Source organism: Paramacrobiotus metropolitanus, unplaced genomic scaffold, assembly GCF_019649055.1.
Source record: "Paramacrobiotus metropolitanus isolate TYO unplaced genomic scaffold, Prichtersi_v1.0 Parri_scaffold0000039, whole genome shotgun sequence".
NCBI lineage: Eukaryota > Metazoa > Tardigrada > Eutardigrada > Parachela > Macrobiotidae > Paramacrobiotus > Paramacrobiotus metropolitanus.
Genome location: NW_026570259.1, coordinates 363,161 through 377,926, shown reverse-complemented (window position 1 = coordinate 377,926; position 14,766 = coordinate 363,161). Strand labels below are relative to the sequence as shown.

The 14,766-nt window shown below is 43.6% G+C and overlaps 3 protein-coding genes and 1 long non-coding RNA gene across 11 annotated transcripts; 3 read left to right on the top strand and 1 right to left on the bottom strand.

Annotated features, from left to right (window-relative positions):
• Positions 1 to 968: 968 nt before the first annotated feature.
• Positions 969 to 4,416, top strand: LOC129590170 (TRIO and F-actin-binding protein-like). Of its 3 annotated transcripts, XM_055485231.1 has the most exons (8): positions 969 to 1,218; positions 1,275 to 1,380; positions 1,446 to 1,530; positions 1,591 to 1,650; positions 1,801 to 3,161; positions 3,225 to 3,407; positions 3,481 to 3,798; positions 3,956 to 4,416. In XM_055485231.1, exons 3-8 carry the CDS (start codon positions 1,476 to 1,478, stop codon positions 4,049 to 4,051), a joined length of 2,073 nt encoding a protein of 690 aa, XP_055341206.1. In that variant the 5' UTR covers positions 969 to 1,218; positions 1,275 to 1,380; positions 1,446 to 1,475; the 3' UTR covers positions 4,052 to 4,416. The 3 variants fall into 3 exon arrangements, with proteins under 3 accessions (XP_055341206.1, XP_055341207.1, XP_055341205.1); XM_055485232.1 differs by having other exon boundaries at positions 969 to 1,380; positions 1,446 to 1,511; positions 1,605 to 1,650; XM_055485230.1 differs by having other exon boundaries at positions 969 to 1,380; positions 1,446 to 1,511.
• Positions 4,417 to 5,828: 1,412 nt separating this feature from the next.
• Positions 5,829 to 8,408, top strand: LOC129590091 (uncharacterized). Of its 5 annotated transcripts, none has more exons than XM_055485089.1 (4): positions 5,829 to 6,384; positions 6,479 to 7,440; positions 7,496 to 7,594; positions 7,735 to 8,408. In XM_055485089.1, the coding sequence occupies exons 1-3, from the start codon at positions 6,180 to 6,182 to the stop codon at positions 7,589 to 7,591; spliced, it is 1,263 nt and encodes a 420-aa protein (XP_055341064.1). In that variant the 5' UTR covers positions 5,829 to 6,179; the 3' UTR covers positions 7,592 to 7,594; positions 7,735 to 8,408. The 5 variants fall into 5 exon arrangements, 4 of the variants coding, with proteins under 4 accessions (XP_055341064.1, XP_055341063.1, XP_055341062.1 ...); XM_055485088.1 differs by having other exon boundaries at positions 7,496 to 7,629; XM_055485087.1 differs by having other exon boundaries at positions 5,830 to 6,384; positions 7,730 to 8,407.
• On the bottom strand, positions 7,442 to 8,741 carry LOC129590092 (uncharacterized). The gene is made up of 3 exons (XR_008690696.1): positions 8,176 to 8,741; positions 7,969 to 8,086; positions 7,442 to 7,889 (listed from the first exon to the last, which is right to left on the bottom strand). It is a non-coding gene; the product is annotated as an uncharacterized LOC129590092 (long non-coding RNA).
• LOC129590090 (receptor-type guanylate cyclase gcy-12-like) lies at positions 8,539 to 14,467 on the top strand. Of its 2 annotated transcripts, none has more exons than XM_055485085.1 (8): positions 8,539 to 9,550; positions 9,611 to 9,896; positions 10,066 to 10,849; positions 10,921 to 11,110; positions 11,178 to 11,375; positions 11,445 to 12,228; positions 12,294 to 13,874; positions 14,058 to 14,467. In XM_055485085.1, the coding sequence occupies exons 1-8, from the start codon at positions 9,024 to 9,026 to the stop codon at positions 14,121 to 14,123; spliced, it is 4,416 nt and encodes a 1,471-aa protein (XP_055341060.1). In that variant the 5' UTR covers positions 8,539 to 9,023; the 3' UTR covers positions 14,124 to 14,467. The 2 variants fall into 2 exon arrangements, with proteins under 2 accessions (XP_055341060.1, XP_055341059.1); XM_055485084.1 differs by having other exon boundaries at positions 9,611 to 9,983.
• The last annotated feature ends 299 nt before the right edge of the window (positions 14,468 to 14,766 follow it).

The following is a 14,766-nucleotide window of genomic DNA, read 5'->3' as shown; positions in this document are numbered from 1 at the left end:
AAAGAAGTTGAATTTGAAGCAATTGCGAAAGAAGTAAACAGGGGTTGCCATAGAGATCGTCTTTTTTTAACAGGTAGAAACAATTCTCGCGAACCAGATACACTAGCAGAAGTAAGAAAATAAGTACCACATTACAAAAAACGTCGTGGTACGTGGAAAAAACAAATGATTTAAACGTAAGTACTTCTGTCTGCATGTACTAGCACAAACAGTATAGGTACCTTGTACATAGCGTAGTACGGCTTTTTATTACTCGACTCTAGATTTCGAAGGAAAAATCTATAGATCGTTTCTATTAGGTAGGACCGTAGGACAATCGATACTCGCACTATAATTTCAGATCAGAAGATGTAACTGCCTAAAATTTATGTAATTGGTTAATTTTTACTGAATCGATAAGCAACTCACACGAATGCGTTCGTTTAAAGTACTTAACACTACGTATGAACATGTTTTCCGATTAAGCGATTGTTCTCATAATTTTTCGGTCGTTTGGCGTACACGTTTTCTAAATTGGTCACCGGTCATCACCCATGGGGCGCGGTGCTTTGGTGTCAGTTGTTTTTTAAGACACCTTTGATAGATTCTGATGGTTTATGGACAGAATTGCATTAACTGAAGTTTTTGCTAATAAAAACGATTACATTCGAAAACTTTCTTATGGAAATTAATGTAGCCGTGGCAGTTTATCAACACACATACGCGAAGTGAGCAAAATAATATCCGTAAAAATCGAATTGCAAATGCAACTGTCACAATTGAGAGCGGTAGTAACCAGTTTTTAAAATTGATAGTTATCGTTTCGACGAAAAAGGTCGACTAGCATCCTGTATCCCAAAAATAATACGGGAATAACAAGCTAGTATCATGATCCCATCATGTTCGTACGCTTCTTATTAATAGCGATACTGCTACGTTTCTATAGTAAACCATGTTACAAAGAAAAGAAAAACAAAAGCCGAAAACATTAAAGATTCTGATGCTTAGGATTTATGGGCTAATAGGTAGAAGCGGTTTGTTTTTTGTATATGGTTAAGCACTTATAGCTTTTCTTTGTAACACTCCTGATAGGGTGGCGCTAACAGTGCTCCATAATTAGTAAACCTCGCTGTGGCTTGCCGCTCGACGGTAGCTCTTTTAATGACCTTAAGTCCTTGACCTTGAATATGCTTAGAGAAAGCAGGCGCAGCGGTTCCGTAGATCCTTTTGAGATTCAACGTAAGGCTTCTGAAACGGGGTACAAGTATAAAGTTGAACTTCCACCTGGTTTCAAGTGCATCTTGGAGGATCTTGCTCGCGAAGTCGTGCAGAAAAATCCAGCTGACATAAATCAGTTTTCTGCCGATCATTTTAAACGAAAGCTCGAAGAAAGAGCAAGAGGTAGTAACAACCGAATCTTAGAATATTATTAATTTATTATGATTTCTAGGTTTGTTTTTCTGTAGACGTCGGACCATTTGGGTTTGAAAACTACAATGCCGACGAATCCTGTCAACCCTGCACAACAGAAGGTGTCAGAGCATCGATCATGTACTACATCGCTACATCAGATTTCCAAACCATCTCTGGGTTTATGACTATTGTTAATAGGTTCGCACTCGCAGGTTAAGCAAGACGATGCAGTTAGAAAGGAACCAACGGGACCTCGGCGTACGTTTTGCATGGTATTTGCATTAATAATATGTGCTTGTATTAGAAGCATATGTCGTGCATGTTCATAGTTCCAAACAGGCTACGTTGACACAATAGAACACGTCATTAAGCAGGGCTGTTTGTTACTTAACTGAACTCAAATGACAGGATCCACGCGCACGGAATCTGTCCCACGGAAGACTGTCCAGTATGAAAGGAAGCCGACATCTCAACCACAGGTCATTACTAAGAACCTGGAGCCTGTCACAGCATCTCATCCAACTTGCAGAACGAGTGCTTATCTAAATCTAGCCGCCGGAGACAATGCCTCTTTGAGTCGTGGAACATCTGTAAAGGACCATGACGTCATGCGTGCAACGCGTCCATCTCGGCCTTCTGCCGCTCCAGCGAAAGCCACAAGAGACAGTGCAGTTATTGATATAACTACAAGAAAATCCTCCCAGGCTCCCACTTCTGAAAGTGAGGGATTTTCAAACACCGAAGACAGTTTACCAAGACGATTTGACGGAAGCATAGTGTCCAGTTTGGAGAAGCGAGGAAAAAAGACCAAATCGATTGAAGAAAGGAAATCAATAGTGGACGATGTAAAGCTCACCCGGCAGTCTATGCTGGTGGCCGATGGCCCAAATGGGCCTATTCCTAGATGGTCTGTTGTTGGGAAAGAACCTAAGAACAAGGTTACTCAATGTCCGCAAACGCCGGATCCTTGCCGAAACGTCCAACCACGCACCTGCAAACGGAATCAGTCCAATCTTGACAAGCAGAACACCAAAAGCCTGCTCTCATCAGCGACTGAACAACAACACTGGGCACCACAATGGCCACGAACGTCACTAAGCCAGTCCTATGACCAAAAGCAACTGAGTCAGCAGGAGAGAAAGCAGAGCGAAATGAACTCACGACAAAGATCATCAACTGCTCAGCAGTCTCTCGCTCAGCAATCAACCGCAACCCAGCAAGACAGAAAGCTAACGGAAACGGATTTAATAAACACAAGGCAAAGGTCATCGACTGCTCACAAATCACTTGCGAGTGAAACGCCCGTTCGCAGCTCCGTCGTTGCCGACAGAAGGAAGTCCTCGTTTTCATCCAGCGAACGAGGATGTATGATCACTGAATCACAACATGATCTTAGCCAACCACGCTTTTCACAATCTGTGCAAAAGCAGAGCCAAGCAGTAAATAGGATGTCATCGGTTGTTGAAAACTCTAGAGAAAACAGTATGTCCGAAAACATGCGAAGACCTAGCGGAAGTTCAAGAGGATGCAAACTACCACCGAACTTTAACGAAAGCGAGATGCCACCACCACCAGCAACGTTGGCATGCCCTACAGCACTAGACCGTGCACAACAGCCACGAGAAACGGATGTTATCGCAGAGTTATTAGAGACGCGAAAAAAATCTAGTCTGATCTACAGTGGACCGCGTGCGTCCTCTCTGGATCAACCAGAGTCTTGGCAGGTGGAATCCCGCCGCAGCTCGTCGCCACAGGCAAAAACCAGCAAGGTGATTAGTATATCACTCTCGTGATATGATTGTCATATTAAGGGTTTATATCACTGGCTGCAGAATGATACACAAAAGAAATCGAAACGGGATAAAGAGATGGAAAGCTACAATGATAGGTATGGTGGACCACACGAATCGCAGCAAGATTTGCAGAAACCAAAAAAGTCCGGCTCGAAATTTAGTGGATTCTTTCGGCGGAAGAAAAAATCAGAATTTGGTGGCGAGGACGCTGTGGCCGCGAAAGTATTGTCAAACTATCTGAAATCACAGTACTGCTTAACTTCATAACTGAAAAGGTGTGCAAATTATCTGAAAGGTGAAGAAGTCTTCAGGGAAGCAAAAACAGAAATCTTCGCGGCAGTCCTCCCTTGGTCGGCGCTCTACAGTACAGTCAGGACGCGAAGGTGAAGAAACATCGCTGCCGGCTCCATCACGTCAGAGTACAGATAGTACATCAGGGACACCAAACAAACGATTCAGTCTTCTTACTGGACCACGTGATTCCCCAGAAGAATGGTTGCCATCTGTTAGCACGAATACGGATTCGCCACATGCAACGGTAGTCACGATAACTGAGAAAAAGATCACTAGATACGGGAGTAGCACCGCGGATGCTTCTGATGATGGCCTCGAGGCAAGCAAAAAATAGTACTTTCACCCACAGTGGTAGCCAGTGTGTCGAAGTTCAATACTTTGTGCGGAAGGGTTCTTTCTAGGCACCAACAATAAGAAATTTTCTAATAGCCATATTGAACTGATTTGATTGTAAACTCGAAACGCTGCATTTTCAGAGCGATATCGAAGATAACCGGAAGTCAAAGAACAACAAGAAAAAATCGGCGAAAAAATCAACGGATGGCAAAAAAACGAAAAAGAAGTCAAAATAAGCCACGTCCCTGACTGGCGGAATCCAAAACGTGCTAAAGGGGCATACTAAATGTACTCCAGGACCGAGGCCTTTGAAAAATGCTCGTACATCAAAATTTGTTGCAAATGTGTCGGCCACACTGTTACCAAAAAGTGCAGCTGACTTAAAAGTCCTTCCTTTTCTTTATTAGCACTGGCTAGTTGGAATTTCGGCGCTGAATATTTCCTATCTTTTATCGTTTAGTTCATCGTTACAAGCAACAATACGGTGGTTCTACACACTTTATACCTCTCAGGATCTTTTTACAGTTTGCTGATCGTCTGGTTGGAAAAATATTAATGTGTGTAAATTTTGCTTGCTGACGGTTACTGTAATTAATAATAATTCGTATACTTCCTCTCCCAAGCTAACTTGAGAGAACGAGTGGTGGAACGAGTGCCTTTGCCTAGAAGAATTGTGGTAATGATTATGAGCGCTCGAATACTTACTGTAAGCGTCGTTAACGGTGGCATGTTGGCGTGGACTCTCGGTTGTGCCGACAGAGTGTGCACTAGTCAGTTCAAACAACAAGCGCCACGCGGTCGTCAAATATTTACGGTCACTAATCACGAGCAAATTCTGCACAGGGACACATTTCAATACGTACGAGTATTGTTTCGCGATATTGGCCGTCTTGTAGACAGTTTTCTGTTTCTTTTTCACTTAAATACCGATTTGCGGCTATAACCGGTTGCGCAATCGAATCAAAGAACAGGGAGCGTTCTCAAGGTCTGTAATGAAATTTACAGACTCTGGAGCTCTGCAGACGGGGAGCCGAACCCTCCCCACTTGGTAATTAACGCCTTTTTAATGATGATCGTAATGTGCGACAGTTGCGCTAAGCACGAGTACTCGTGGCAGGCCCGCGCTCAAGCTCGGACTTGGACTCGGACTTGGACTACTAAAACTTGGACTTGGACTTCACTTGGACTCTAAAACTCGGACTTCACTTGGACTCTAAAACTTGGAGTTCACTTGGACTCTAAAACTCGGACTTCACTTGGACTCTAAAACTCGGACCTCACTTGGACTCTAAAACTTGGACTTTATGACTTAGACTTGGATTTGGGCGTTTCTCATGTCTTCTTACGTTTCTTCATGTTTTCTCAGGTTTCTCGGGTATTTTAGGTTTCTTAGCTTTCTTAGGTTTTTTCGGTTTCATTGGTCTTCATAGGTTTCTTAGGTTTCTCCGGTTTCTGAGGCTTCTTTGGTTTCCTTAGGTTTCTTAGGTATGTTGGGTGTCCTTAGGTTCTGAAGTTACTAACATTTCTTAGGTTATCTAGGTATTCTTTGGTATTCTGTGGAATCTAAGAAGCCTTAGGAACCTAAGAAACCTAAGAGACCTAAAAAACCTAGGAACACCTAAAAAACCTGAGAAACTTAAGAAACCTGAGAAACCTAAGAGATCTAAAACACCTAAGAACACCAAAGAAACCCAAGAACACCTAAGAAACCTCAGAAACCTAAGAAACCTAAAAAAACATGAAGAAACGTAAGAAGACATAAGAAACATAAGAAACGCCTAATTCCAAGTCCAAGTCATAAAGTCCAAGTTTTAGAGTCCAAGTGAAGTCCGAGTTTTAGAGTCCAAGTAAAGTCCAAGTCCAAGTTTTAGTAGTCCAAGTCCAAGTCCGAGTTTGAGCATGGGCCCTCGTGGCACGATAAGCGGTAGCCCCTCGATGGTAGCAAAGCATGCGTAAAGTAATGTAAGAGATAACAAGTAATAACAGGTATAGATAGGTAAGTACTTACTTGTTATGTTCTGTTTTATCTGTGCGCCTGTTGCGGTGCAGCATTGGTCGTCAACGTAAAAACAGTTTTTCGTTTCACAACAATGTGAGTACGACGACGATGTTTTCGTAACAGTACAACGACGATTCTGATGGTTTACATTTGTTGGAACAATGGTCCTTCTAAGGACTAAGCCGTATACTTATGCAACAACAACAATGTGAGAGCTGTTACTACTGCAGTAATGACGAACAAAACTGGTGTATTGGACATGTCTCATGCCACGCCATTAGAAGGAGTCTTAATTTAACATATTTTTCTAATAAGTTCTTAAAAACAATCGTTTGATTTTATATCGCAAAATTAAGTATCCCACGATGTCTACCGACGAAAATGATTCAACTTACAAGGAAGCAAAAGAGGATGTATTTATCACTATGGAGCGATATAAAGTGAAACTGCCAGTCGGAATAACCTTGATGCTTCAAGATCTTACAAGGGAGGTCATTAGGGAAAAGCCAAAGAACATCTTTTTGTTTGCTGCTGATCTGTTTCTGCGACGCATCAAAGAGCGCTCCGAAGGTCAGTATCAACCGAAGAAACTGGCGCTAAACCATGCAAAGTTTGTATACGATCGTAATAATTTAATCTTTTGTTTGTTTGTTCAAAAGGTCAGATGTGGGACCCTATGGATTTACCAGCTCCGCCGATCATGAGTTTTGTAAATATCGGGACAAAGAAATCCGTGATCACAGTGTCTCTGACGATAAAAGTAAAACTAAGTCATCAGTCAAACGTTCATCTGCAAAGAGTTTTCTTACGAAGCCAGGGAGCTTCAAAGACCAACAAAAGCGATCCAGTGAGAGACGCCCAAATCCATGTCAACTGCTCGGATCTACGCGTGATTCTACCATGGAGAACGATGATGTGCATGCTTCAATATTTCCAGTTCAGGCCAGGAAATTGACGAGACCATTATCCTTCGTTTCCGAAGACTCAGCAAAAGATCCCAGTCCAACCTTTCAAGAGAGGCGAAACGGGTCTCAAATTGCTAGGGACGTGACAAATCCTGATGGCACTCGCAGATCGGTTGGGATACAAGAAGCGCGTTATCTGGTTGTCCCTCCTCCAGAAACACTCCTTAATCAGTATCCACAGAATACAAGACAAAGATCTAGTACAAAATACTATAGTATTGCAGAAGAATCAGATGACAGACAGAGCAACAGACGTCGGTCAACTGCAAATGACAGCAGGCTATCTGAAGGTCCTGGTTATAGACGTTGGAAATCAACTGTTCTGGATTTGGAGACACCATCACAGCGGCGATTAACAGTTACCGAACCGGATCGGAGAAGGTCAAGAACAGCAAGTTTTAACCCAGAGGATGACAGACAGTCAAACTTCGGCCGATCCGACGAATCTACACCTGATCGAAATTCCAGATCGAGAAGCGTTGTAAGCGGAACCAGCGGCCCGCGAGCGAGTGTAAGACAGTCGACGGTTGCCTTCAGCGACCACCGGGCATCCCTCCCATTAAATGCGGGACCACTCAGAATTTCCGATCAGTCTGATCCCAACCGTCAATTGCGGTCTACTAGTATGGTCCCTACATCAGAAGCATCAGTTTCAACCCAGGTAACCATTCGCGCGCTTTTATATACTTTTACCCGTAACTGACCTTTATTTACAGACACCCCTGGGGGCATCGGAAGAGGGGACTCAAGTGGAGTCTCAGCCTGATGACGGCAGAAAAAGAAAGAAAAGCAGAAGCAGGAGATGCTGCTGATAAGTAAGGCTATTCGTTTGTCAAACAACAACAAACAGGCAAGCAGCTGCATTAAACCACTCGTAAACTAAAAAAAATGCACGTGAGCGTGCGTTGGTAGAGAGCAGCTTGGATTTACAGGGTAAAATTTTTAATTAGGGTAGGACTTCTGTCAGGGACCGTCAACTTTAATGGAAAGCAATCACACTGGATGGGGCTTAGAAGTGATGGAAAACAATTTGCGCAATCATGTCGGCACCGGTGTTTGGCAGCATGGTCCTAGTTTCCACATCGCCACAGCGATTACGATCAAAAAAGCCTTCAAAGCGACGTTATTCTTATTGTCGTTATCAAATTAATGATGCCATTTACGGTAGACGGAAAGATCGTTCACTCACCAATATTCCGATAGCAATACCGGCGCTTGCGCCAGCAGTAGGCAGCCCAAGAGGATTGCCGGTGGTTGCGTTTGCTTCAACGAGTGGAACAGAAGTTGGCGGGTGCAGTTCACCAAAGCTGTTAGCAAAGAAAGTCCATAAAATAGTCCACAAGAATTAACGGCACACGCACTCGAACGGATAAGAGGCTGCAATTTTCTGCGTTACCTCGCGGTTGTGGTGGTGGTAGTACTGATAGCGCTGGTTGTGATGGTATTGGCCGTGGTATCGGTAATATTTGCAATTTCAGCGACAGTAACATCAGATGTATTTTGGCCAAATGCTCGAGTGCGTCGTTTCAGGGAGTGTGACAATATGTACAGTATACTCAAAAATTGGACATAAGAATGTGTCAAACTAGCTGTCTTCATTTTGAAACACCATAAAAGATGAAAATAATAAAAAAATAATAATATAATATTAAGTAGTTAGTAATACGCAAGCAAAGCAGCGCGGATTAACACCACCTTCTCCACCGAAGGCTTATATGACATTACAAATTCAAAACCAAAGTTAGAAGACCATGATTTGCAATACTTTTGAATAATTTAGGAAGTATGACTATCGTCTATTGGCATATCGAAACCTGGCACTAAAAATCGACAAATTTTCAGAATGCTTTCGGGAGTAAGACGCAGGAAGTTCGTGTATACACTGTGACCTGAAACCTTTATCCCGCTGTATCAATGCAACATGCTGTTTCGCCAAAACAATAAATATAAAATCTGAACTAGATCAGCCAATTTTTGCCTTCTCCGTTAAGAACCTAGCAACCTTGCTCAGTTTAATACGGATACAACAGTCGCATTAGCAATTCAGCAGCTGTCAAGTGCTACGATATTATGAATAGAAAATGACTGATTTCTTCAGAAACGATTTGAGATTCCTGCTCATTTTTTATGCTAATGCGCAATAAGTCGCAAGGGCTGGATATGATAATAAATGCTCGTTCGGGAAATGACCTTATGGAATGTTAGTGCTTATTGGACCATTGTTAAGATTAGGATATCGAGCCAATGCTAATACCTTTCCAATCATGGGAGTTACATAGCACGCTATTGTTCGTGTTTATTGCCAGCCTGTCATGGGACTTGGTGCATTCAGATGATGCACTTACTAAGAAAGAAGTTCAGTTTACGTTCGTGGGATCGCAGATGTGCATATATGTGCACAAAGCCTTACTGAACACCTACACTACGGCCCGTGTGCAGTATGTTAACATACGGGGTTTCACCAATTATCTGTATCAGGGCATCAGCAACGCAACCTACTACAATCTGTCAGCAGCCCAAAACATGTCCGGGATCACCCGCTTTAGCCTGCTACAGAAAGGTTATTCGGATGTTATCATGGATGAATACCCAGTACCTCGCAATCTAACGACTCTGTATCCCGATCTGGAAGCTGTGCCTTCGTTCATGTACCAAGTGGCAATTATTTACAATGTAAACGCGACCGCAAATCCAAGCCTCAACTTGACAAGAGAGATGCTTGTTGGGATATTTAACAGAACTATAACATTCTGGAACGATACGCGGCTCAGGTAATGAAAGACACTTGTTGAACTGAATTTTAATTACTTAAGAACTTGTTTTTGGCACAGTGCAGCATGTAGCAGCGCTCTGCCAAATGCCTCAATTATTGTCTTCCTTATTGGACCACAGACCGGACTGACAACGGTACTGAGTACTGCGTTTTCGAAATTCGATCGCAACTGGAACCAGACATACGGAAAGTTCAATGCATTTGACTCGTCAACCCTGTATCAGCAGCAAAAGCAGGCAGCATTAGCAAAAAATGCCAGCGATCCATACAGGTTGGTATCCAACGGGGACGCTACGCTGGCTCAGATTTCCAACACTTTGATGGCGATTTCCTACACCGGCTGGGTAAATTATAAAGCGGCCAATAAAGCTATCGCCTACGCCGCATTACAGAACCGGGCCGGTCAATTCATCAAGCCGTCAATTACTGCGGCAAGTAAAAATGCATAGCGGCCCATGGATAATCACCGAAAAGACCTGCTATTAACTTTAATATTACTTGTTTATATTGCAGATGAATGCCACAATATTAAAAAATTCTACCCAACTGTATCACAAAAACCAATCCTCAGCCATTGATTTGCCACAGAGTAAAGCGTATCCACTGGTGGGAATGACCTATATCATCATGCGAAAAAGTCACTTACGTGCAAACATTGACTGCAATGTGGCGGCTGAATTACTCCGCTACTACCGATGGTTTCATCGGGATCCATCAGCCGCTGCAAAATTATCCAGTTCTTTCGAAATTATCGGTATACCGAACGCAACATACGATCAAACCATTGTTAATCTGTCCACACTCCTGACATGCGGGGATGACACTACAAACAAAACCGTTTGGGCTGCAATGTTAGAAGCCATTGATAGCGAGCAGGCGGTGGATTATGTATTCTATGTGTCCGTCGGTTTGATTGTGCCATTACTTCTATGCTCACTCATCGGCATTGTCGCCTATGTTGTCACTAAGAACTGTATCCTGATGCAAAAGGTCAATAAGGGCATTTACCACATAAATGCAAGGGAAATTACTTTCATCGAAGCATCAAAAGAACGGTATAAGGACATGCTGAAAATGCGGCCGTACCTAGATAATAATCTGAATACTGAGTTTATAACCGGTGAATACGGATTCTGTGTGGTGCTTTTACGACCGTTTCATATGGCCTTCAGTTCCGCCTGTCTGGGAGTGCGCAAAGAGTTGATACACATGCAGGAGTGGAAAACCCATGCCAATTTGGTCCGCTTTTTGGGTGTGACGGAAATAAGGAAGGATCGGTTTATTGTATCGGAACTAAGTGTGCATAGATTTTCTGCTCATTTCTGTTCACTTCATAACTTAGGCCAGTATGAACAACCTTGTTTTTAGGTCTCCTCGGTGATTTGCGCACCCTCCTCAGTAACGACACCGTAAAGATTAACACTCCCGTGAGTTTTTGTATGGGGCGTGGGATATCGGATGGGTTACGTTATTTGCATTCGCAAGGAATTGTGCACGGCAATTTAAGAAGTACGTCCATTTACGTGGAATCTGATTGGACAATTAAGATTTCCGACTGGTGTGCGAGTAAATTAAACCATTCTACCTTCCACCGATATAGCTCTGCAACCAGACTTTATTTGTAGGGAGTACGTTCACCTGTATTCCATGCAGAGTATCTTTGTGTCCAAAGAGCAAGTCTTCAAAAAACTGCAACGAGCTCCTAAAGATATCCAGAATATTTACTTGACCCCGCTGCTATGGACAGCGCCGGAAATGCTTAAAGCCATCCAGGAGCAAAAAGGGCTGCAAATCCACCCAAGCAAACCGGCTGATTGCTACAGGTTGTCCGAGCTGGAATCTAAACTGGCTTCCAAATAAAAAACATAACCTAGTTATCGTGTTTATTTCAGCTTTGGAGTGATTTTTTATGAGATAATGACCCGTAACATGCCATATAAATATGATATGGAAAGTGGCTCAAGTCCAATGTCCACACTACTCAAGATCATTAATACAAAAAAGCCGTTGCGCCCTCTTGACCTTGAGACCGTGGAGTCTTTGTCCGAGATACCAGAATCGATGTTACGGTTGATGCATTCCTGCTGGCACGTCGACCCTTGCGACCGGGTAACCGTTGATGGCATCAATCTGATTCTGAAACGCGTGGAAGCGGAAACAAAGCGAATGGCCGATCTTACCATTGTCAACACCGATTTCTTCATCGATAAGCAGAAATCGGACGTGAAGAACTATAACTCCGATTTGAAACAACGGGTACAAGATCTGCGCCGTGCATGTGAGGATTTTCTGACCCCAGCGGTTTACGAATCCCACAAACAGCGGATTCCCATTCAGCCTAAAGTGACCACAAAAGCTTACGTGATGCATATGACGATGGTGGAGTATGCGGAGCTCCTGGACCCGTCTCACGGAGAATCAGCCATTGCTCTCATTGAACGGTTTCAAGCTCTCGTTAATCAGCATCTGGCAACGGTACTGGACCGGAATATCTTTCGAATACATACCAGCGGAGATGACTGCACAATTATTGCCGGAATACCGACGGTGGAACTGGCTCATGCGGATGCTATTGCTTCAATGGCATTCGACATTCTCGCGTTAACATGGAAGGCAGTCATGCTTGATATCGATACAGATCATATTAAAATTCGTATTGGAATACACTGTGGACCGGTAAGAGAACGGTTTAAACACTAAGTTAGATTACAATCGGTATACTGAGAGCTATGGCTGTCCAGGTTCTTGCTGGACTTTATGGGAACGACCATACGGAATTCACCATTGTCGGCGAAGCCCGAGATATTGCCGAAGATATGGAAAGGCTTTCTGCGACATATCGGATTCTGATCAGCGAAGATTTTTTGCATGATCTGCAGAACTTCTCCGGCTATTCATACGTTCTCAACACCGATGAAAACCGAATACATGATAAGTTGACGACTTATTGGCTCCTAGGTCACGACAGTTATCATGACCAAACACCACTTGATGAAATGTACGCCGAATACGGAGTAATCGAAAACGGGAAGGTTCCTGCTCGCTCATCACAGAAGAAAGTGAAGCCTCCCGCCGCTGGAGCCGCCGTCCCATTAACCGAACGCGCACAGGCTCGACGTTCTTCGATTGCGGCCCACCGTGCTGCAAAGGAAGAGAACCGCGAGCGACCGGCAATCTTGGAACGGCGACATACGTTGCACGATGGACGACAATCACTGCGTGGTTCCATACTGGACCCGGAAATCCTTAAAAACCTTCCAAGTTTAGCTCAGCCCCATACGGAGGAGGCGGCCACATTTGATATCATGCAGTTGGGAAATAATCAGCAAATTTTAGTGGTTGATTTTTCACAAGAGGAAGCCAATCAGGAAGCGGCGTTGGGTCGGGTCTCGGCAGAATTATCCGTGATCGCCGAGACTGAGTCGGCGGTCTCGCAGATGCAGCCTAACAGACCTGAACTTCAACACAAGTCAACTGATGAGTTTTCCAAAGATACTGTTACATTAGGCGACAAGCCATCGTTACCACAAAGGATGGCTGCCGAAGCCAGCCAAACATCGGCCGACGGATTTTCTGCAGATGGTTCGCTTATTGAGAATAACATGTCCGTTACCGGTGCTCCAGAACCAGGCACCGTTATCTCTTCAGAAAATGGGACCAACCCAGAGCGAGATAGTAGGGAAACAATTGATGTAACGGAAAGCTTTTCGAATAAAGCGTTCAACAACGCAATATTAACAGTAGCTCCACTAGATAACGATGCCATCAGCGAAGGCCATTCTACAATGGAATCGTACAGCAACGCAAAATCACCAGACGAGCCTGGTAATTCGAATATTCGTTCACTGTCGCAAGAAAAACATCGATCAAGAAAAAAGAAGCGAACTGATAATGGGCTACTTCACACACACGTAAGCATCGATAATCCCTTGCCACATTTGTCTGGAGTTCTTTCCCCACCTCCGGAATTAGTCCGCCTAACACCTTCGAGAATGAGCCGTTCCCAACCGGGACAGGCACCATTGCAACAAACGGCTGACAGGTTCCAAGAAAGGGTACCATTTGCCGAAGAGACTCCACTCTTCAGGTTATGGAATCCGGACGATACCGACGATGATGGTGCTGGACCATTACATGCCAATACGTCTGCGGAAGACGGGTTATCGGCGGAGAGGTCACGCATGGATTCAGTGATTTCTACGAACGTATTTTCCGTGGATTCCGAAGAGTCCAATTCGCGATCCTTAATACAAGCACTGACCGACCGACGTGTTTATGGGGAATCCAGCGAAGACACAGGTGGATTTGGGTTATTATCTCAAGTAAGCCAAAGTTTTGTTTTGCTTGACCGTGATAACACATTTGTTTCCGGCGGTCTATCCATTCAACCCACAAAAACGGTTGATGGCAGCTCTCGCATCCTGTTCTTTTTGAAAAGATATAAGATATAAATTATGCATAGCATATGGCTTGCAGGAAGATAAATCAAAAAATTTTTTCCTTAGGAGGATGTTCAAGTACGACCTCCCTGGCCAACTCCTTCAAATGAAAGCATAACTCGCACTTACTGAAGCGGTGGCCAGTTAATCGTTGCAACAGTTTAATGCCATAATCTCCATACCCTGTGCTGTAAGGCAATCGGGCGCGTTACCGTGCGTATGTTCTCCTGATTTGGACATGGATACCTCACAGCAGACAAAGATGCTGACTGTTGCTAAAAATTAAACTAAAATTGCTAAAATTGCTAAAATTTATTTTAACTTTATAATATTTATTGCCTGCAGTGGCGTACTTGTTAGTTCTTATGGTTTACATTTATTGGCATGTTGTTGGCTCAATAACGACATTATTTTTACATTCACAAATTCGTTGGAGCTAGTGGCTACTAGGTAGTAGTAAAATTTAGATACCGAAACAGTCTGTAGGACATCCATCGTAACGAGCCTTTGAGTGACCACTGGGCTCAGGTAAAAGATACGTGTTCCAGTGCACGTTTTCCTATTAAGACAGCAAAAGGAAAACCCAGGTTTACTGGCTACAAAAGGCAGACGCGGAAACCCTGGCATAAATAATTTATTACCGTTAGTCACAGACGGGACGCGTGTTATTACAGGTATAGTACATTTTCAGCGCGCGTACGTTTAATAGCAATCATAACCCAACAATCACAACAAGGCGGTGTGGTAGTAGTGTCGGCGAGATTACATACAATAT